This window comes from Colias philodice, chromosome 25 (assembly GCF_061535455.1).
Source record: "Colias philodice isolate Cphi_HAF_F1 chromosome 25, ilColPhil1 Martin Lab GWU primary, whole genome shotgun sequence".
NCBI classification, from domain to species: Eukaryota; Metazoa; Arthropoda; class Insecta; order Lepidoptera; family Pieridae; genus Colias; species Colias philodice.
Window position 1 is genome coordinate 6,007,146 of NC_143110.1, and position 22,515 is coordinate 6,029,660.

The 22,515-nt window shown below is 35.5% G+C and overlaps 2 protein-coding genes and 1 long non-coding RNA gene across 4 annotated transcripts in view; 1 reads left to right on the top strand and 2 right to left on the bottom strand.

The window, feature by feature from the left end:
* The window catches only part of LOC149477429 (uncharacterized), a 79,336-nt gene that overhangs the window by 16,072 nt on the left and 40,749 nt on the right, over positions 1-22,515 (bottom strand). The gene's annotated exons all lie outside the window — the stretch shown is intronic.
* On the top strand, positions 27-19,150 carry Vps15 (vacuolar protein sorting 15). The gene is made up of 28 exons (XM_089711001.1): positions 27-363; positions 786-966; positions 1,361-1,531; positions 2,077-2,265; positions 2,596-2,684; positions 3,153-3,362; positions 3,651-4,107; positions 4,777-4,969; positions 6,134-6,243; positions 6,486-6,594; positions 7,239-7,387; positions 8,975-9,118; positions 9,429-9,545; positions 9,866-10,000; positions 10,721-10,799; positions 11,068-11,144; positions 11,591-11,721; positions 12,138-12,232; positions 12,890-13,024; positions 13,483-13,558; positions 13,754-13,849; positions 14,479-14,601; positions 14,982-15,092; positions 15,958-16,124; positions 16,432-16,590; positions 17,521-17,678; positions 18,335-18,501; positions 18,864-19,150. Exons 1-28 carry the CDS (start codon positions 272-274, stop codon positions 19,075-19,077), a joined length of 4,134 nt encoding a protein of 1,377 aa, XP_089567127.1. The 5' UTR covers positions 27-271; the 3' UTR covers positions 19,078-19,150.
* On the bottom strand, positions 20,224-22,434 carry LOC149477431 (CCAAT/enhancer-binding protein gamma-like). Of its 2 annotated transcripts, XM_089710667.1 has the most exons (3): positions 22,061-22,434; positions 21,470-21,698; positions 20,224-21,147 (listed from the first exon to the last, which is right to left on the bottom strand). In XM_089710667.1, exons 1-3 carry the CDS (start codon positions 22,172-22,174, stop codon positions 21,131-21,133), a joined length of 360 nt encoding a protein of 119 aa, XP_089566793.1. In that variant the 5' UTR covers positions 22,175-22,434; the 3' UTR covers positions 20,224-21,130. The 2 variants fall into 2 exon arrangements, with proteins under 2 accessions (XP_089566793.1, XP_089566792.1); XM_089710666.1 differs by lacking the exon at positions 20,224-21,147 and having other exon boundaries at positions 21,209-21,698.

The window sequence follows — 22,515 nt, forward strand, 5'->3', positions numbered from 1 at the left end:
CTGAAAGCTGTCACTTTTCTGTCTATGTCACTTGTCAAATACCGTTTACCTTCTGGCGAAAGTCAAAACACGAAAATGCAATAATGCAATTTTATTTTAAATTCTAGATCTAGATCTAGTTTAGAAACTATACTCAGGAATTATTTTTAATAGTCATTGAGAAAGAAAGAACATCCTGTGCCTATTGTAATATATTAGAATACTTCGATTTGGATGAAATAGTTATTTGTAGGAAGTGATTGCAATTAATTAAATGTTTTGAAACAACGAAATGGGTAATCAACTTGTGGGCATTGCGCCCTCGCAGATTTATCCTGTGGAGCACTATTTGAGTGATCATGTCGACCTCTGTTTTGACCAAAGGTATGTTATGTGTGTTTATAACAATGTATTTATTCTTTGTTCTCTACCTTTGTTTTTGCTCTATATTTATCATGGTTCCATAATTGTATTATACCAATGTTAAATACGTTATCCTTTTTAATACTGTAGTTATGTAGATAGAGTTTGTTATTATTCATTATCCAATTAAACCATTAAAATAAAACATTGACCTATTTTTTTATATTTTAATGCAATAGACCCAAGTCAAATTACCTTTTGCTTATTGTAGATGTATTACACATTTAATAAAAAGTAAAATAAACTATATTGTTTAACTTCCTAAATATTAAATTATTCCCATTTATATCACAGATTTTTCATTATAAATTTCATATTTAACCAAAGACTAAACTAGATTATAACAACACATATTTAAATTCTAATGTATGTTTTATTTACAGCCTCGGCTCGACAAGGTTTTTCAAAGTGGCCAGAGCTCGCACCAGAGAAGGTTTGGTGGTGGTTAAAGTATTTGCTATCCATGATCCTTCATTACCATTAGCTGAACATAAGGAGAGGATATTGAAAATAAAAGAGCAGCTGGCTTCTGCGTTCAATTGTTTACCGTTTCAGAGGGTCATTGTGAGTAAATTAATGTGTTAAATATATTGTGTATATTTTCTCAGAACTCAACACTAAGGAATGTTTTGGTTGCTTTCATGTATAAAGGTGGAATTGATATAGGTTTTTTTGTTCCAAATGAGCTAAAATTTCACCGTTTTAAAACTTTTATACCTATATCAAGTCACTCTGTACATGTACTGTGTGTGTATTTTCTAGAAGAAAAAGATAACATCTAAATGAAATTATTTGTTTTAAAGAGGAAAGATATCATTCTGATTATTTGTTATAACAATAAATTTTCATTATAATATGTTCTATGAATTCAAAATTTGTATTCCCAATCTTCTATTTATAAAAACACATTTTTGTCTCTGTTATGTTCCCTTTATTATAATAAAAAAAAACATTTCAGCTAACTGACAAAGCTGGCCTGCTAATAAGAGAATACTGTAAATGCAGCGTCTACGACAGAATGTCCACACGTCCCTTCCTCACTGTGCTCGAAAAGAAATGGATTACATTTCAAGTGCTATATGCATTACATAGGATGCATAAACTTGGTATTTGTCATGGTGATATTAAGGTATGTGATTATTTATATAGCAAATAGGTGATATGTCTGTCAATAAAAAAATACACTGTTTTAGTAATATTTAGAATAAAATCAATGTCTGATACATCAATAAATATTCTGTAAAAAAAATGTGTGAGGCTTATTTTACAAGACACACTCTTACCAGATGGAGTCCAATTTCTTCTTGAAAATTTCTAAAAATCTTTTCTTATATCTCAGTCTCATGTACAGTCAGTATGGTGCAAAACTTACATTTGGATGATCTAATCGTAGTTTTATCTGTTAACTAGCTGCGCTCCGCGCTTTCACCCGCGTGGCTCCTCTCCTTTTATAGCCTTCGCCTATAATAGCCTTCCTCGATGAATGGGCTATCTAACACTGAAAGAATTTTTTCATTCGGACCAGTAGTTCCTGAGATTAGCGCGTTCAAACAAACAAACAAACTCTTCAGCTTTATAATATTAGTATAGATATATCAGCCTGCCAGTCATTAAGTCAGTTAGTTATTGTGTATTAAGATTTAGTTTATTAAAGCGATAAATTTACACTTTCAGCTAGAAAACATAATGGTAACATCCTGGCTATGGGTGTTACTCACGGACATAGCGTCCTTCAAGCCAACCTTCCTTCCTGACGATAACCCGGCTGATTTTAGTTATTTCTTTGATACATCTCGGAGACGACTGTGCTATGTTGCTCCCGAGAGATTTGTGCGCGCACCCGATCCACATAATAGACAGGCTGTGAGTATATTAAAAAGTAAAAACACACAGAGAAATAAAACACAAGGTCTGTCAATATTATAGATAGATTTTGTAGTATACCACATTTGGTATATGGAATGATTGATTACGTAAAAAAACGTAGAAAAAAAAACAACAAAGTATATTTTTTTTTAAATGTATTTTTACTTCCCAACTTCATGCATATTGCTTGCAAAAAAAACTTTTATTAATATTCGTTACTTATTATAATACTAATACAACTATTTACGACGTATTTTTATCTACTTTAGTTTTCCATATACAGTCTGGATGATCCGTATGCATTTAATATTATGAAAATATTTTTAGGGTGATGATAAAATGGCGGGATTATTGCTCAGTGAATCGCCTTGTAAAATTGGCGAGCTAGTGCCAAGTATGGATATATTTTCTACAGGGTAAGTATTTTTATGCATTTAAGGGTATTTTTTACTGGTCACTATTAACTATTTAACGGCAAAATATAGAAAAGTTATTATCTACAAATATGCAAATTCATACCTAAAGATAACACAAGAACTCGCATAAACCTAATTTTTCTCATTTACTGTAGTAGTTAAGCTGTCTCACTATATGAATGTGCCCAACATTTTTTTTAATATATGTACTTGGTAATCCAGACAGATTTTAATAAAAAAAAGACGGGTTGCACTCCGGGAGTGCCGGCAGAAGTGAAAACATGATTATTAACGTTGAGCATGTTTGATATTTTGGAATGGTATCCGTCTTACGCTTTTTCGATCAGGTCACGTGTCCTGACCCGAGTTTAAGTTTTTATACCCATTACAGAAAAATGTTCAACGCTGCTAAAGAAGTTTTCACTTCAAAAATTTCCTCCTAAATATTCAACCCATATTATATTACAGCTGTGCTCTGCTAGAGCTCTGGAACGAAGGTACTCCAGCGTTAGACCTGCCAGGTCTTCTAGCGTATCGTAATGGAGAAGACCGTCCACCAACAATGACATTACCAGATAATTGTGATAAAGACTTACAGGAACTACTACGGTCTATGACTGAACGGAACCCTAAGGATAGGAAAAGCGCTGAGATTTATTTGGATGAGGCTAGGGGCAAGTGAGTGCTTTTATTGGATCATAAGTAGTTAAAATTTTGGAATCAGAATACAGTGTTTTTCTCTTCTTTTTAAATCCTGAATTTTATAAGTCATTCTTCTGTGATTGCAAATAATATATTAATTGCATAAATATTTCATTAATATTTTTGCTATGGGATTTTTCAGATTTTTTAAATTTACGAGAAAAATGTGATAATGTTTATTTGACAATTGACATCTAAATATTTTACAGAAGTATAAAGTATATATAAAATAGAATAATTATCAACCAATAAGTTGTATTGCAGGTTATTCCCAGAATACTTCTACTCGTTCTTACAATCGTACATGCTGATATTCTCAGCGCAACCCATCTTACCCGCGGACGAGAAAATAAGCCGTATCCACCAAGACATAAAGAACATAATTAAAATCTTCACTCAACCCTCTGACGAGAAAAACTATCAGGACCTGGTCGAGGAGACCACAGAGACTCAAAAGGTTGAAATAGACACATTAGCAAAGGAAGAATTCAAAGTAATGACGGTAAATGTGACAGAGTTTGAGGAAGAAGTGGAAAAACAGCCGGAAAGACCTGAAAAAGGTCCAGACAGTGAAGGGTTGATATTGATCACTTCGCTCGTCACGTCGTGTATTAGAGGGTTGCATCATTGCACGTCGAAGTTGCAGTGTTTGGAAATATTGCAGCTACTATGTGAAAATTCCAGTTCGGAAACTATTTTGGACAGGATATTGCCTTATATTGTGAGTATCTTTTTTAGTTTAGTTCGTTATATTATACCCACAATATGAATAAAGAAAGAAAAAGTAATTATATAATAAAACGAAAACAATACGTGTTTTTATGCGATTTTTCTAAAGCTTTCGATTATGTCGCACACAAAAATTTATAAAAAAGGACATTGTTTTGATATTAAGAATTATTCTCAAGCTTCCTATTTATCTAACCGAATTCTAAAGTTTCATTAGAAGGCTAAATTACGCCGTGCTCAGTTTTACTTATGGGTGTTCCACAAGGATCTATTCTAGGTCCGTTTTTATTTACAACATGCGTTAATGGTATTTTAATAAAATCAGACTTAGGAAATTGTTGTATTTGCTTATTTCGGTGACAACAACAAATTCGACAGTTTGTCGATTTGGATTGTTGGTTCCTCACCACCACTAATTGAATTGTGTTCTTTTAAAATCAGACTTGTGAGTTTGTTTCTATTTGCTGATTTAGGCGACAGACAACGATCAATTTGTATATTTGTATCGATTTGGATTGTTGGTATTTCATGCGAAACGTGAATATACCTAAGTATGTGTGTCACGCCACTACAAATTGAAAAACATATAGTATTAGCTACAGATGTACCTTCCTTTCATCATACCATTCCAAATAGAGGCATGTTCTTTTTTTGAACATAGATATACCTCTCGCACGCACCGGAAGCGCGCGTCCGTGCTGCCGCAGTGTGGTGCGTGACGCGCTGCGTGTGGTGCGTGCAGGCGCTCCCGGCGCAGGACTGCAACGTGTTCCCGGAGTACATCCTGCCGGAGCTCGCGCCGCGCGCCTCCGACCCGGCGCTGCCGGTGCGCATCGCGTACGCCAACAACATCGGTGAGTGCGTGTGGTGTGTGTAGTCCCCCCCACAGCAGGACTGCAACGTGTTCCCGGAGTACATCCTGCCGGAGCTCGCGCCGCGCGCCTCCGACCCGGCGCTGCCGGTGCGCATCGCGTACGCCAACAACATCGGTGAGTGCGTGTGGTGTGTGTAGTCCCCCCCACAGCAGGACTGCAACGTGTTCCCGGAGTACATCCTGCCGGAGCTCGCGCCGCGCGCCTCCGACCCGGCGCTGCCGGTGCGCATCGCGTACGCCAACAACATCGGTGAGTGCGTGTGGTGTGTGTAGTCCCCCCCACAGCAGGACTGCAACGTGTTCCCGGAGTACATCCTGCCGGAGCTCGCGCCGCGCGCCTCCGACCCGGCGCTGCCGGTGCGCATCGCGTACGCCAACAACATCGGTGAGTGCGTGTGGTGTGTGTAGTCCCCCCCACAGCAGGACTGCAACGTGTTCCCGGAGTACATCCTGCCGGAGCTCGCGCCGCGCGCCTCCGACCCGGCGCTGCCGGTGCGCATCGCGTACGCCAACAACATCGGTGAGTGCGTGTGGTGTGTGTAGTCCCCCCCACAGCAGGACTGCAACGTGTTCCCGGAGTACATCCTGCCGGAGCTCGCGCCGCGCGCCTCCGACCCGGCGCTGCCGGTGCGCATCGCGTACGCCAACAACATCGGTGAGTGCGTGTGGTGTGTGTAGTCCCCCCCACAGCAGGACTGCAACGTGTTCCCGGAGTACATCCTGCCGGAGCTCGCGCCGCGCGCCTCCGACCCGGCGCTGCCGGTGCGCATCGCGTACGCCAACAACATCGGTGAGTGCGTGTGGTGTGTGTAGTCCCCCCACAGCAGGACTGCAACGTGTTCCCGGTAATTTTAACGAAATATTTAATCTCAATATTTATTTCATCTGTCTAGAATACCTATATACTGGTAAATTTTTAAAGAAAATGCAATATGTATATACAATTAAAGTTTAGTATCCGGCTTGAAGGACCAAAAGTGACGGTAGACGTTAGGCACATAAAACCGACGAATAACATCAAAACTTGATCAAAACCTCCAATAAGTATAACGCAGTGGTCCACATCACTAACCACTGTTCCAAATAAACTATTAGGTTCAAGATATTGATAATAATTAATATCATTTTTATATTTTCCTAACAGCAAAATTAGCAGAAACAGCGGTACGGTTTCTCGACCAAACTCAAAACATGGTGGACAAGGAAGCTGCCAATATTAACTATGAAACCGAATTGTCTGCTCTACATGAAATGGTGAGTCTACTGTAGTTTTATCTATGGTCTTGACGTATGTAATATAACGTCTTTAAAGTTAAAAAGTATTTTCTTAGAGTTATGCTAATTCTATCCTTATTACTAACAATATAAAGTTCATATTTGCATTGAATTGTTATTTTGCAGTTATATATAATAGATTTTTTGGCCTACGTACATATTATATTGGTTCGAAATGAAAAGTATTTAATATAACAAGCATAATATATAATTTCTTTCAGGTACGATCCACCGTATCGTATCTACTTACAGATTCTCAAGCAGTGGTGAAAAGGGCTTTAGTTGAAAACGGTATCACCAAACTTTGCGTGTTCTTCGGGAAGCAGAAAGGTTTGATTTCATTATTATATATGTATACTGTATACTGCATGTTACTCACTTTCATTTGATAGAAACATATTATTTTTGCAAAGATAAATAATATTATTTGTAATTTAAGATAACTGAATAAAAATTAATCAAAAAGCTGAAATCATGTTTTCAATAATATAAGGGCCAATAAAAAGGCCATTATTATATAATCGTATATCTTTTCCTTTCATTTTAATTTCTCTAGCCTTCGAGTTCCAATTTATTTTTTAAATGGTCTTTGACCTACAATTTCCACTCCGATTTTGCTCTTATCACAGCCAATATATCTTAGCCATTTTACAAACTTGTAAACATTATCGAAATTCATTAGACACATCTCACCAGATCTAGATAAAATTAATTCTAGAACAATTTAAACTCAAAAAAAAATGTGTGCGTGTACTAGTACACACGTAAGAAGTGAAACTTCTTTCTGACCTTATTTTTCAAAAAATTATTTAACTATAATATGCAACTTTACAGAAATACTTTGAATCACACGTGGTAGGGATAAGAAAAAGATGGCGCGTAACGGAAAAATGTCACGCGTAACCAAAAAATGTTACACTAAATTTTTTTCCAACCCCGATAAAGAAGTTTCACTTCAAAAAAATGTTTTTCAGCAAACGACGTGATCCTCTCTCACATGGTGACATTCCTCAATGATAAAGAGGAAGTAGCCCTGCGAGGGTGTTTCTTTGAACGTGTGGTTGGGGTAGCTGCATATGTGGGGCAACATGCTGCACCTATACTCTTGCCTCTTTTGCAACAGGTAAGAAAGATATAGTTAAGCTATTGCATAGCTTCTATCGCGGGCCTTGAGCGCGGGGACCGAATCCAGAAATTCCGTAACGAAAAATCTTCACGCTCCCCACTCCGACGGGCGCGGAGGTGTGGCTTGAAGGCATGTTTTTTTCCTTATATTTGAGAAACTAGCTGTTCCCCGCGGTTTCACCCGCATTGCTCCGCTCCTGTTGGTCTTAGCGTGATGATATATAGCCTATAGCCTTCCTCGATAAATGGGCTATCTAAAACCGAAATAATTTTTCAAATCGAACCAGTAGTTCTTGAGATTAGCGCGTTCAAACAAACATACAAACAAACAAACTCTTCAGCTTTATAATATTACTAGCTTCCGCCCACGACTTTATTTATTTATTTATTTATTTATAATTCTTTATTGAACAAAATATGAGAAAACAATAGTATGCAAAAAGAAGTAGAAATACAAAAGCATAATTTGCCCAAAAGGCGGCCTTATTGCTAAACAGCAATCTCTACCAGGCAACCTGGCGGGAGAGGAAATGCAAGAAGATTATGGGATAGTGCAAAAATACAAACAGAGTATTAATGCAAAAACAACAAAAATAAATATATAATTATATAAACATACACCTACATAAAAATAAACAAATACAATAATCATAGATACAATACTACAAATACATATAATATTAAATATATATATATATATACATATACACATATATACCTATACATACACATACTAAATAAAAGAAAAATAAAAATAAAACTCAAATAAATATAATGAATAAAACAATGATTGGCTTCAGAAGGCAAACAGGAAAGCAAGGGAGAAAAAAAAAAAAGAATATGTAGTAACAGAAAATTGAAGAAGCTACTGTTGGGATAGGTAATAGTCTTTAAGTAGCTTTTTAAAGGAGGAGAGTGATTGTGCACGTCTGATATTTTCAGGTAACGCATTCCACAGCTGAATAGCGCGCACTGTGTAGGAATTATTAAAAAAGTTAGAACTACGGATAGGAGTACTTAATAATAACAGATTAGTAGATCGAAGCGAGATAGAATGATTAGAACTTAAATAATTGAATTTATCTTTTAAGTACGGCGGAGTCTTAGGGCTAAATAGTATACAGTATAAGAGATGAAGCACGTGAGTATCCCGGCGATAACGAATAGGAAGCCAGTTTAACCTTTTCCTGAACTCTGAAACATGGTCAAACTTGCGTAAACCGTAAATGAATCTTATGCAGAAATTTTGAAGCTTCTCAAGGGTGTCCAGTTGATATTCATAAATATCAGGATAGCAGGAATCGGAAAAATCGAGGAGAGGAAGGAGAAGAGATTGTGCCATCGTAATTTTGGTAGAGATTGGACTTAGACGGATTTAGACTTTGTACGTGCATCCCCGTTGTTCCCCGTTCCCGCAAGAATTTCGGGAAATCCTTTCTTAGCGGATGCCTACGTCCTAACATCTACCTGCATGCCAAATTTCAGCCCGATACGTCCAGTGGTTTGGGCTGTGCGTTGATAGATCACTATATCAGTCACCTTTGAGTTTTATATGTATATATAGATTTGTATTTGTATTTTGCAGGGTCTCACGGACCCATCAGAGTGGATAATCGCAAAAGCTATAAGAGCTAGTAGCAGTTTAGCTGAATTAGGACTATTGCCAAAACAAGCGCTATGTTCGCTTCTAGCTGAAAGCGCTGTTTATTTGGCTCATCCTAATTTGTGGGTAAGTTTAAATTAATGTTTTAAAAACAAAATATGACCTGTCATTGAAAATGGCTTTCAGCATATTTTAGAATTTTCACTTCAAAGAAGTATAATATGGATATTGTCCGTTAAAATGGTATTTACCCATGGTTTTTGTAATCCACAGTTAAGTTAAAAAAAATTCAACCAATATAATGAATATTATAATGAATTCTTGTTTCAGTCTCACAAAACAGAAAGAAGATTTATTTTTGTTAGAGAGGGTAGTCTAATTAATACTTGATATTTTTATTTGTTTGTATATTTATAATAATTATGCAAATTTGCAGATACGCCATGAAGTATGCGGTCTAGTGGCATGCGTTGCGAATCTGCTAAACCCAATAGATGTGAACTGCAAGATACTGCCGCTAGTGTGGCCGCACCTTAAACATAAACTTATACAGGTAGCATTTCTGTTTTTGTATTGTCAATAGTCATATTCTCTATGACTTTGGCGTTTTAATTGAAAATAGAGGGTAGAAAAAAAGTTAGGGGATTAGTTTTGTTTTTGATATATTTGCCTTGCTATAAACGGTTTTCTATTTTTTTTCTAATAAATAATATAAAATAATAATATTTCTTTTAAAAAGTCGAAAAAAATCGAAAAAAGAGGACGTATTTTTCCACAAGCTAAATTTGAAAATTATTTCCAATTTATAGCCATTTAAAATTAAGTCTTGAAATTACTAATCAGTCATATTAAATCTAATATACAAATTTTCAGGTAGAAAGAGCTGAGCTACTGCTAGAGAGTCTAGCGGAACCCATCCCTAGGAAAGTTCTAGACGCTGTATTAAGGCACGGCGATGTCGATAGATTAGTGCAAACATTACGGGAAAGGAAGAACGCTAGATTACGGGTAAGTTATTTTGACGTGATAACGTTTTTAAAATCGTTTTAGTCGTGTGACATGTTCAGAAACTTGTGTCACACCAAAACCTCACGAGCGCGATCGCAGGTATAACGAGAGAGAGACGGACCGATCTCCCGTCTCATCTCGAGCGCTGCCACCAATAAGACGTTATCACGTAAACATCTCGATCGTAAACCTACTTTACAAACAACCAATTTTTAAAGTGAAACTTTTATTACATCGTCTCAAACTTTTTGGTCTGTGTAGCGCATGTCGCGTGTATCGCGGCTGCCGAGTAGGTATACCTACTCGGCAGCCGACCGTCACGCGACATGCGCTACACAAAGCAGTGTTCGGAACCGTTCGAACAGTTTCACTTTTACCGTGGTTTCATAAAACCACACAACATTTTTTTCTTACTGTTTTTGTCTTTATTCAAAGTAACTTTATTTAATTAACATTTCTCCTCTTTGTTTTTTTGGTCCTTCGAGCCGGATTTTTACAGAATTTAACGTCGATTCTCTAACGTGGTCCTCATAATGTTGGAACTTTATACGTTACTAGCTGTGCTCCGCGGTTTTACCCGCAGTATTCCGCTCCTGTTGGCCTGCCTCGATAAATGGGCTATCTAACACCGAAAGAATTTTTCAAATCGGACCTCATTTACTTAAAAAAATATTTTTATGGATCTTTAATCTAACAAGATGAAAATATTTATGTTTTTAGGTAAAGCAAGGCATGATACCACAATACTCAGAAATGGGACAACAACTCAAGAATTTATTTAGGCGACTAGCATCTGATGGTAAGTTATTACTTTATTTTAAATCTATTTTTTTCTCCCAACAATTCCCTACTAAATCGTTAATATTGTGTATTTATTTTGAATACTAGGTGTCTTCCGCGGTTTTACCCTCAGTGCTCCGCTCCTGTTGGTCTTAACGTGATGATATATAGCCTATAGCCTTCCTCGATAAATGGGCTATCTAACACCGTTCCTGAGATTAGCGCGTTCAAACAAACACACTCTTCATCTTATAATATTATTTTTGAATATAATATTTTATTTACAGGTATGACTGAGCATGTAGAAAATCAATTACTAGCAATGAGTGCTCATCTTATTAAAATACAAAGCTCGGCTACGCAGGTTAGTTCTAAATTATTATTTAAGTCTTAGTGAATTTACCGTGTGTGTATATTTGCGTGTGTGTGTGCGTGATTGTGAGTGTAAAAGTGTTTAAAAAGCCCACATGGAATATTAATATCTTACGATCGTTATTTCTATCAAATCGTTAATTTTTAACTCAATCCGAATGTATAAAAACTGTCCAATGCTTCCATAGATTTTGCCATTGCGTAGTTTTTGCATATTATTATTGCATATATTATTATATATTTTTGCATTATAATTCGATTTTGGATCTAGATTTTCACTGCTTCGTATTAATTGAATAAGAAATTGGCGTGTCTCGTATATAATTTCAGGCGCCTCCCCTATTAATATTTTTAGAATTCACTTATCCAACGTACTGACAATCGACATTAATGGCATGAATTCTTAATATGGTTATTTATTAAAATAAATAATTCCAGCATATAACAGAAGCACCAGGCCGTCTCATACTATCTCGAAGTGGTCTCTCTCGTTCCGTGCAACTTGATACAGGAGTAGGAGACACGTTAGCCAATGTGACTGATAAAATGTACACTTCCACGCAGAATCGGTAAGATTGTGTTAAATTTGTGATAAATGAGGGTAGTTTGGTTAAACAGAAATGCTTAATAAGTTGCGATAATTTAATGTATAGTAATCATTCCTTATTAATGTAATGTAATGCTGTTTAATGTAACTTTGAACTTTGTAGGTACAGTAAAATTTTTTCGCTTGGTCCTTCGAGCCGGATTGTAAAAAAATTACTAGTGAAAAAGTAGACTAAACTGTAATGTTAATATACGATAGTTTCATTATCTTCTGTAATGCTATATAACCTTCGCCGTCTTGAATTAAAATTATAGTTTAAATTTAATAAGTACTTGAAATGTGGTTGAATTGTGCTGTTGGTCCGGTCCGGTCCTTCGAGCCGGATTGAAACACAATTTCAATATTATTTATTTCCCTATTCATAATGTTTGTTGATAGGAAACCTCCAAAACCTGGTATACCACACGAGCCTCATATGAACACGGAATGGCAGCACATGTTCGGCCAGACACATGAAATGGCAGCTGGTAAAGGTAAGTTCAAAAAATGTATATGTATGTTTGTTCATATTTTATACAGGGTGTCTAGTAAGAAGTATGATAAATAAACACATGAGTAAATCACAACCGCGCGAATCGGTTGAACTTCTTCAAGCACAAGATGCATGTGTGCGTGGCCACTGGGTATAGATATCGTCGCATGATTTGATATAAATCAGTTTAAGCGGGCACTGTCAGTGGAAGCCAGTTGTCAATCATGGTTTTAAGGGCCGATTTTTCAATGCTTGGATAAAACTTATCCGTTCCATAAAGTATTACACGATAATAATAAAATGTCACGTAAACTGTCAAATACGGGCAATTTGAATACGTTTTTAAAATGGTAGTTTTATACATTACTAGCTGCTCCGCGCGGTTTCACCCTCGCGGCTCCACTCCTGTTGGCCGTAGCGTGATGATATATAGCCTATAACCTTCCTCGATAATTGGGCCACCAAACAACGAAAGAATTTTTCAAATCGGACCAGTAGTTCCCGAGATGAGTGCGTTCAAACAAACAAACAAACTCTTCAGCTTTATAATATTAGTATAGATTCAACGAATAAGTTTTAACCAAGGATTGAAAAATCAAGCCTTGGTTAAAACTTCCAAGCCAATCAAAATCAGCCCTAAAACTATATAATATATCAGGGCCAGACTCAATAACGCAGTCGGTGGGCACAAGTGCGCTGGGCAATGTGGGCGGGGCCGCGAGTGTGGCCGCCAGCGTCACTGCGTCCGCGCCACAACACTCGCAGATGGGGCACAGTGCTAGTTATGTTCAATGTGAGTATTTTTACAATAATTTAGCTTAAATGTATTTATCTTGAGATGTGTGATGTAGTACTAGATTTTATTGTGTGAAATATTCGAAAACATTAATGAATGATTTTTAATTTGAACCTTGTTGTTAAAAAGATCGGTCTTTAGTCACTAGCCTTTGTATTTTAACATAGTTATAAGTTATTTTGGTCTGGTTGTAATAAGTTATGTTGTCTTCCTTACGAATAACAAACGCGGTCTATGTGACTGTGAGTACTGTTACAAACCCCGTAAGGCCACATCTCAAAATTATGTCAGAAAAAAGTGTAAAACAAAAAAAAATCTATATCAATAAATACATAAATACATATTCCTTTATCTGAATTGTTTCTATATCAAATTTTTACGAATAACACAAATATAAATTAAAATTATAAAATGAGGGTAGAAGTATAAATTTATCATAAATTCTGGAATTCCAGATAGTATGGCACCCTGTAGAGTTGAACTGCGGAATTTAATAACTCGTACACAGCAGAAGTTTCAGAAGTCTTTAAGGTAAGTTATATTTATGTAAATTAAATTCAGTAAAACAGGGATGGATCAGGAGGCAAAAAAACTAATTATAGGTTAATAATTTCCTTAAAACTTGTCTAAAAAATTTATTTTCTAAGCAAAATAGTAATAAATGGTAACTTAAATTAGTTAATTGTTAGTTATTAATTTAATTTTTGTTTTGTACTTTTTATGTAGGAGTCAAGATGCTACGATAGAAAGCAGTGACGAATTAATACCGCCTCCAACATGGCGACCGGGGAATCAATTGCTTGCTTATCTACATGAACATAAGTATGACTTTTTATTTATTTGCATTTAAATATAATAAATACCGCATAAGATTAGGAAAAACTTATTTAATTTCATAAATGAAAAAATATCTTTGCCATCTAGTGATAACCCTTTCTAAAAAGTATATCTGTACGGGCTAGCCGTACATCCTGACTCAGCGCTTTACATGATCCTATTTCATTATGGACTATGGTGACAAGAACATCTTCACCCAGTCAATCTGCGCTCGCGGCTCGTGTAAAGCGCTCGGGGTGTACGCGCTATATCAATTAATATCATTATCAACTATCAAATATCATTTAATCATTTATATCATCATTAGTTTAAAGTATCAATCAACAATAAAGTGATCAAAAGCAATAACTTGTTTTACATCATCAAACTATCAATCTATCAATTTATCAACTAAAGGAGTGTATGGGATATCATATCAACTCAGCAGCCCATACAATATCCGTATTCCGTAATATTCCCAATAAGATGTAAGTAGATATAAATCAAGCGTATTAACAATATCTATAAGGCTTGTTTCTTCGCAAACTGAAATATTAATGCATATTTCTGTAAAGTTTTAATGTTTTTGGCAAATAAAGATTTATTTTATTATTTTTATTATTTATTATTATTAGAGCGCGTGTAAATCAAATGGTGCGACTACCCGCGCACCCGTCGTTCTTCGGCTCTTGTTCAGACGACGGTACTGTGAGATTATGGGACGCAGCTAGATTACAGGGACACGTATATGTTAATAAGTAAGTATAATACACACAAATATAGGTACATATATAGGTATATAAACGCACACAATATGCACATGCATAAATACATGTATTCACACACACACATACACATAATACGCGGACAAAAGTACGCACACACTCGCACGCATACTGCCAGCCAAAAATATTTTTGACTAATTTTTTTTGGCATCCACACATGCAAACTTATACTTTATGGCACATCGAGAATAAAATTTCAAGGTCGCGTCATGGCAATACCGTCACGTCAGGGAGTAAGACGACAATTTTGGTATCTTTGAATCTTGCCAAAGAAGTTTCATTTCTGACACGTTTTTTTTCCTATGTCTATTAACAAAAAATTTTTTTTATTAATTATTGATACACAATTTCAGGTCAAAAGCGATGTACAACCGCAGTGCGGGTCCAGTGATGTCGCTGGCGGCTTGTGAGGGAGGTCACTCCTTAGTAGCAGCCACTCAAGAGGGATCTATTTTTGTTCTGAGGTAAGTTAGGCAGGTAGGTAGATAAGGAAATTAAGTAAGTAGGTAGGTAGGTAGATAGGTAAGGAAGTTTGGTAGGTAGGTAAGTGAGATAGGTATACTTTTTATTTTAACTACATAATATTTATTAAGGTAAGTTAGTTTTGAAGTAAGGTAGCTAGATGAGGTAGGTGACTATTTATTTCAACATCATGATATTAATGCACTATTACCGCTTTCAAGAAAGCATAATTGTGAATAAAGCAAAAAAAAAGTTGGTTGAAAGATAAACTATACCTACATTTGTTTTTGTTTAGGTAAATTGTATACGTGAAAAGAAACGCCATAGCTAAGTGACGCTACAATACGGTGTTTTTGCCCTTTTAATTGTGCACAAAACTAATTTCAATTAAAAAATGTGTATGTTTTTATAATAAATATGTTTTCGACTCGAAGGACCAAATTTTAGTTGTCATTAATTAATGACTACCATTTATTATGTTTTGTCATTTATTGTTTTCCGACTCAAAGGACATAATTCGAAAATAAAATGCCTATTTTTCTTATACTAGGTTAGATACAGGCTCGTCCCGTTTTACGGCATACACGTTTTTTATTGTACTTGAAGGACGAAATTTTAAAATGCGTATTTTTGTCAAAACAGATTAGATACAGGATCATCCCGTATGACGCTGTCTCAATGCCGTCAGTTAGAAACGAGCGTGCAAGACGGGTGTTTACCTTGCGCAAACGCAGGCACACATCTTGTAGTTCTACTTTAAAATACTTGTTTTTCGAATGTAATTTTTAACTGGAGTCTAGTATTTTTATTGTAATTTTTTGTTTTTTTCGACTCGAAGGACCAAATTTTCGATTTTCTTTCAAACAGATTAGATACAGGATCATCCCGTATGACGCTGTCTCAATGCCGCCAATTAGAAACGAGCGTGGAAGGTGGATGCGTTTCATGCGCAAGCGCAGGTGGCGTGCACGCTGGCGTGATATCTTACGCCACGCTCAATGCTACGATAGTGGGGTGGGATTTGAGGGCGCCTGGTATGTTCTATTATTAGATGTATGAGTAATGTAGTATTGAATTTTTTCTATAAATTGTGATTTTGAAATTGGCATGCCTTGAATATTTCAATTCATTCAAATACAAAAAATTAAACATTTTCATTCATTCATTTATAGATGATTTGTTCCAATTTATTCCATTTCTTTTTCGCAAAATTTTTCGTGTTTTTGTGTAAATTTAATTTACGTCAGCCGTCAGGTCTTCAATCTTATCGTTGTTATATTATATATTTTATCAATATCTAATGTGAGTGAGATTTTTTTTTAAAGAAAAAATTTTATCCAGGTAACGCGTGGAAACTACAAGGCGATTTAAAACAAGGCGTGTACACCTGTCTGTACGCGAATAGTGCGGGCTTCCTCGCCGTTGGTACCTCTAGTGGTGCTATATGCGTGTGGGATCTGCGCTTCCAACTGCCTATCACTACTGTTAGACATCCGAATTGTAAGTATTTGAGGGTAGTTAGCAAAAATTAAAAAAAAATGCGTTGAGAGTAGTTAGAAAAAATAGCAAAAATTAAAAAAAAATGCGTTGAGAGTAGTTAGAAAAAATTTAGAAAAAACTTTCTTTTGTTGCGTGTTGTGGGCCCTCTTCACAAAGCGTTGGGTGAATAGAGGCAATGACGATAGAGTAGTATTTTTTGTACACACTCACACGAATAATGTAGTAATAAAATATCAATCAATATTTCAGAAAAATTGCTCTACTATTACTAAAGACATTGACGTTAAATTTACAACAATTGCTATATTTTTTGACACGTCAAAAGTTTTTGATAGTGTTAAAACAACTAGAAGTTCATGGTTTAGGTAGTATTGTGTTAGATTGATTTCGGAATAACATAAAAAATAGAAAACCATGTGTTTCCGCTACAAAAATAAATAAAAGTAAACTGTTACAATAAAAGTAACAGTAACAACAGCCATACCAATAGAACATATGCAGCGAATATGGAGTATCGCAAGGTTCTGTACTAGAACCACATCTATTTCTAATTTATATTAATGACTAAATATATGTGTTTGTTTGTTGTGAACGTTTCTATCCATTATTATATGTACGCTGTACATTTATTTGCCCTTATGCAGTTATGAAACTTTTTAAATTTCACTTTTGTTTTAGTATATTTGCGCGAATGTGAATGACCGGCATTATGGTCAACAAATTAATGCTCAGAACGCGCTGTAGCATTTCTTCATTGCCATAACGCGTTGTGAGCATTTACTTTAACTATAACACGAATTTCACTTTGTGGCTCTTTTATGTTGACCACAACAGGTTACGAGCTAATTTTTCGTTCAATGGGCAATTTAAGTCCTTTAGAGTAACGTAACACTTAATGATGATGATGAGAACATATTTTCCTATCACCAGCTGAACGAATCCGTCGCATAGTCGGTTCCGGTCGCGGGTCATCAGTATGGGCGGTGGGGGGGCGGGATGCGGGTGCGTGGTGCGTGGAAAGTGCGCACCGCACACACGCGCTGTGGCCAGCTACTGCACCGCACCCACCGCTGCACTATGCGGCACCAGTGAGTTCACACTACACACTACATACTAGTGTGAGTGCACACTGCACACTACACACATTGCACACTGCACACTACACTATACAGCCTTTTTTTTATAGTGGGGAAATCTTCCAAAGATACCCACGGCCCCCGGGGAAGGAGCCGTGGGTTATGTTGGATTCTTACCGACTAAAACCCCACTGTGTTCCGTCGAGCCGCTTTAATGATGGGGCCGCGGGTATTGGTTGGAATTCTTCCGCGACCACACTATACAGCCTAGAAAGTAGTCGAGCTTACTCGTACATTACACATTACACCAAACGTAATCGCCTTAACACATATACGAGTACAATACATATTTGTCTCATTAGAAACTAAAATTTCGTGACTACTTAGCAAACACATCAAGTGACTATACAACAGCCTTTTTACACTATGAACTATGCTAGTGGTGATGAAAAATGACGATGATCCTAAAATGATCATCTTTTTGATAATTTAGAAAATGGAGTGTAAAGATGATTTTAATACATAATTATAAATGGCGATCAGTTCCGACTCACTGTCGTGGTGATCAAATAGTTGTTATTTAAGACGTTCAATGGTGATGAATTCCAAGTGATAGTTGTGATTATAGTATTTACGACGTTCAATAGTGATGAATTCCAATTCTATAGGCATCTCACTACATATCAGCCGCGTACAGTGGGAGCCGTGACGGTGGACGGTTCCTCATAACAGGCGGGTCGGACCTCCGCCTGCGGTTGTGGGACCTGCGCCAACCAGAGGACTCGCACGTGTTGGTCCATGCGCCTCACGACCAGCATCATGCGCCCAAGTATAGGTGAGAGGGGAAATTATAGGTATAAGTCTTAAAAAAAAAGTGAAACGCATTGAAATTGTCATAACTAAACCAAATTTATATGGGGACCCACACGCCCAACCAACTTTCTGTGCTTTTTGCGGCTTTCAATTATCGATCTTCTCATGGTCGATTTTCTTATCTTTCGATATAATTATTTGATTTTCTAATCCGATTCGAAGGACCACTTTACTGTATAAATAAAATAAAACTTTGTCTCTCTGTCTTGTACAGTACATTTAGGATGATAGAAATAAAATATTGTTATATTTGTAGTGGAGCATTAAGAAATATTTATGAGGCTTCTGAATGCTATAAAACTAAATATACATTTTCTGTTACAGGAGTAGAATAATCGATGGGACGACAGTAATCCAAGAGTGCTGCAAATCAAACCCGTCCACACCTCCCTCTCTCGCTGAAGATAATGTTTATAGAAGTGTAGAATCAAGGTCCTTCTATCACACCGCACCGATCACGGATATAACACTCGTAGAAGCGAACAAATGTTACTTGGTCAGTTCGTCCGCGGACGGTGTGATAAACGTCTGGAAATAGAGCTCATTGTGATGTACTTTTAATTGTCCAATGTGGATATATGTATATATGTGCAATATATTGTTATTGGTTATTTGGTGTTTTATTTCTGCCCTTTTAAGCAATTTTATCTAACACAAAATAATTAGAAATTGTACCTATCTTCTTAAAAAAACTTGATTTATACATATAATATAGAGTGGATATATTTCTTACATTTTAAAATTACTCAGAACTCAAATAATCACTCAATGATACTCAGAACTCATATTCATTATTTCACATAGTTCAAGTCGTTCTTTTTGAGTATTTATGTAAATCTTTCTAGTGGTTGAAAGTCGTACCTTACCACTAATTGAACTCATCTAAACCACTAGGAAAATCCACCAGCCACTAAAACCAATATTTGTCCGCTAAATGGGGGAGCTAAACCACCAGATGTAGTGGAAATTCCACTGAGTTGGCAACACTAATCAACAGTAGTTAGTAACACATGTCAACTTAGAGTTGACATGATTTCAGAGCAACTAGGTACAGAGTTAATGCGATTCTAATCGGAAGTTCTAGAAGTGTATTGTGCATTGGGGGAATTTCTGTTGTGGGGTAAATATTTCATAAAATTGTGAAAAACACTTTAGAGCATCGCTTTATTGTATCGTGAACGAATGGGTCATATCGTGAATCAATCTCAATCAATCACTAGTTACGCATTAATCATGTACACATAGGTATTAACCCCGTCGCCGGAATTACCCTAATGCACTTTGTTGGTGCGAGCTTGCAAATATTTGATGAAACTTCGTAGTTTTGGGTTCGCATTTAGCCAAGATTTTGTTCCTTATAGATAATAGATTTTTAGTAGTTTTCAGTTATTACTCAATGTTTGGATTTTAAAAGTAATTGTTCATTAGCTAGCAACAAAAAAGTAATAATTTGCAATGTCTATAAACTGACGACAACATTTTGTGTACATTATAATTTATAATCTTTCATTTGTCTCTACTAAAAACTACTTGCAAGTTGCACTACTTAGTTACCTAGTTACTTTTTCGAAGAAAAAATAACCAGTTCATATTTTCTAAAACTACTGAAGGAAAGGGTTAATGGATGTAAATCGCTTTCATAATAATTAACAATATACTATGTAAAAAATAAAAATGCAATTTCTGTGTCAATATTTTATTCTCTCTAAAACAATAATTGTAAAATAATTCATCTACTAACTATTCAACAGTCACCTTTGATAAAGTTACAAAAAATATAAATTTCATTAAATGCATTGACAAATAAAATCATTAAGTATCAATTTCATAACATTATAAATTATACAAGCCAATTAAATTTCACATTGTGTTGAATCAATTGTGATGTTTTCATATCAATATGTCATACAAAATAAAAGGAAATAAACAAATAGGTCAAAGTTTGATAGATTATTATATGATTACATAGATAATATTTCTTCATTTTAGCTTTAAGGGGGCGTCCAAGTATTAGGTAGTGCAATTTGGGGGTCTCGTTACGATGCATTACTGGGGTACAGAAACATGTGTCACAAGGAAAAAAAAAATGTGGGGGTAAAAAATCTTCAAAAATTGTGTTACGTAATACTTGAATGCTCCCTAACTGAATAGTGAATACCTGTCCTAGGTTATATACATTTAATAAAATGTACAGCTAACATCTAAAGATTGTACTTATAGTCAATTTATTGGGACATCCCTTTTAAACATTTGGAGACTTTCATATCTGAAGGGATAGAAAACATTAAAAGAATATTCTTTGAGCAGGCAAGATATTCACATACTTTCTAACTTGATATGGATATTTACAAAATACCTTTAATTATAATCCAAGAGGTAACATAAATTTTAACAAATTGTTGATATATATTCTGTACATAGTCACGGAATTAATTAATATGATTATAATAATTATGAAATTAACAATAAATGTATCGAAAACAATTATATTTTATAAATGATCTTGCTACAAAACTAAAATGTTTTTGTTTGGAACATCCTGGACCATGGAGGAATGAATCTTCCTCTGCAGCATTTCTTGCTTGGATTTCCTATTTTCTTTTCTTATCTAGAATTATGAAAAATAATTTTTAATAAGTTATTGATACATACAGTCATAGTGTTATAAAATGGTAGAGCTTCACAAACAGACAGAGGCTAAATATTTCTTTTAAAATGAATTCTATCACTTCATCACATTTTATCATATATTTGGTGCTGCATGAAATAGGAAATTGTATGACAACATAATTTTTGGTGCACATTATATTAATTGTTAATTAATAGTTAAATTTTCCATGTGAATAGTGGTCTTTACATTAAAAATGTAGACGTACAAACTTAATGTTACTTGTTAGTCTTATTTTATGATTTACTTGTACTGCCATTACTTTTATCATCTGGTACATCTTCTAATAACTTCTGTAGATCGATTCCCGCAAACTTAGGGTCTTTTGCATTAGACGCATACTCCATGAACAAATCTTTTAAGAATTGCAGATCTTTTGATAGCGTTTTGACTTTTTCTTCGAGCATTTGGTTTTCTGCTTTTAATTTGTTGACACGAGTGAATGTTTCTTGTGTACGCTGTTTTGACTTGAATCTACTTTTCTTGACAGCCTGAAATTGAATACAAAGACAATTATTTTACAGAATTATATTGTAGTAAAATTAATCGAAATATGCACCACTTGTAGACTTTTTTACTAACTAAAAACAAGTTTTAAATTATTACACATTGAATAAGACTCAATAACAATGATATCCTATAAATAAATAAAAATTTACCTTCACCTTTGGCCTCTAGGTACATTTAAGTAAAAATGAGTAGATTTAGCAATAAGGATATAAAGGGGCTACATTTTCGTAGAACCAAAGTATTAGACTACTACTACTAGTTTAACTATAAACTGAAGTTAATTTACTAAATACCAGCTGGCAGCAAATAAAAAAGATATTTGGTAAAATATAAATAGCCTTACCTCATTATTTCTATCCCTCTTTTTTCTATAATCGTCATCTTCATCGTCTGCGTCGCTGGGACCTCGTCTCCCGCGTTTAACAGGAGGCATATTGTTGATATCTTGTAATATCATCAAAATAAAGCAAATTCACTTCACTGAAACCTTTTCCTTGAAACCTTCTTGGTATATTTTGCAGCTAAGCTATTGACTACAGTTTTTCGCGCCACAGCTATTCAGTTTTCCTTGAGAGTATGTTGTGCACTGATAATTTCGAATTTCGATAGGCTTACTGTTAACTTTTCATTATAAAAATATTTGTTGTGAAATTCATTTGATGACGCAATTTTTATTTTGCATTGCTGATTGCCCTCGATGTTTTTCCCATGTCAAGTGTCATACTCAATTACTCATGTGTCATTTGTCAAAATATGTTTTCAGTGTTGCCAAGTCAAGTTATACGTCTAATCACAGAT

Excerpts from the sequence above, each read along its gene's own strand:
- Vps15 (XM_089711001.1), top strand. The coding sequence starts at position 272 with ATGGGTAATCAACTTGTGGGCATTGCGCCCTCGCAGATTTATCCTGTG. Across the intron at positions 4,970-6,133 it reads CGCGTACGCCAACAACATCG|CAAAATTAGCAGAAACAGCG; the intron begins GTGAGTGCGTGT and ends TTTTCCTAACAG. Across the intron at positions 16,591-17,520 it reads TACTGTTAGACATCCGAATT|CTGAACGAATCCGTCGCATA; the intron begins GTAAGTATTTGA and ends TCCTATCACCAG.
- LOC149477431 (XM_089710666.1), bottom strand. The coding sequence starts at position 22,174 with ATGATATTACAAGATATCAACAATATGCCTCCTGTTAAACGCGGGAGA. Across the intron at positions 21,699-22,060 it reads AGAGGGATAGAAATAATGAG|GCTGTCAAGAAAAGTAGATT; the intron begins GTAAGGCTATTT and ends ATTCAATTTCAG.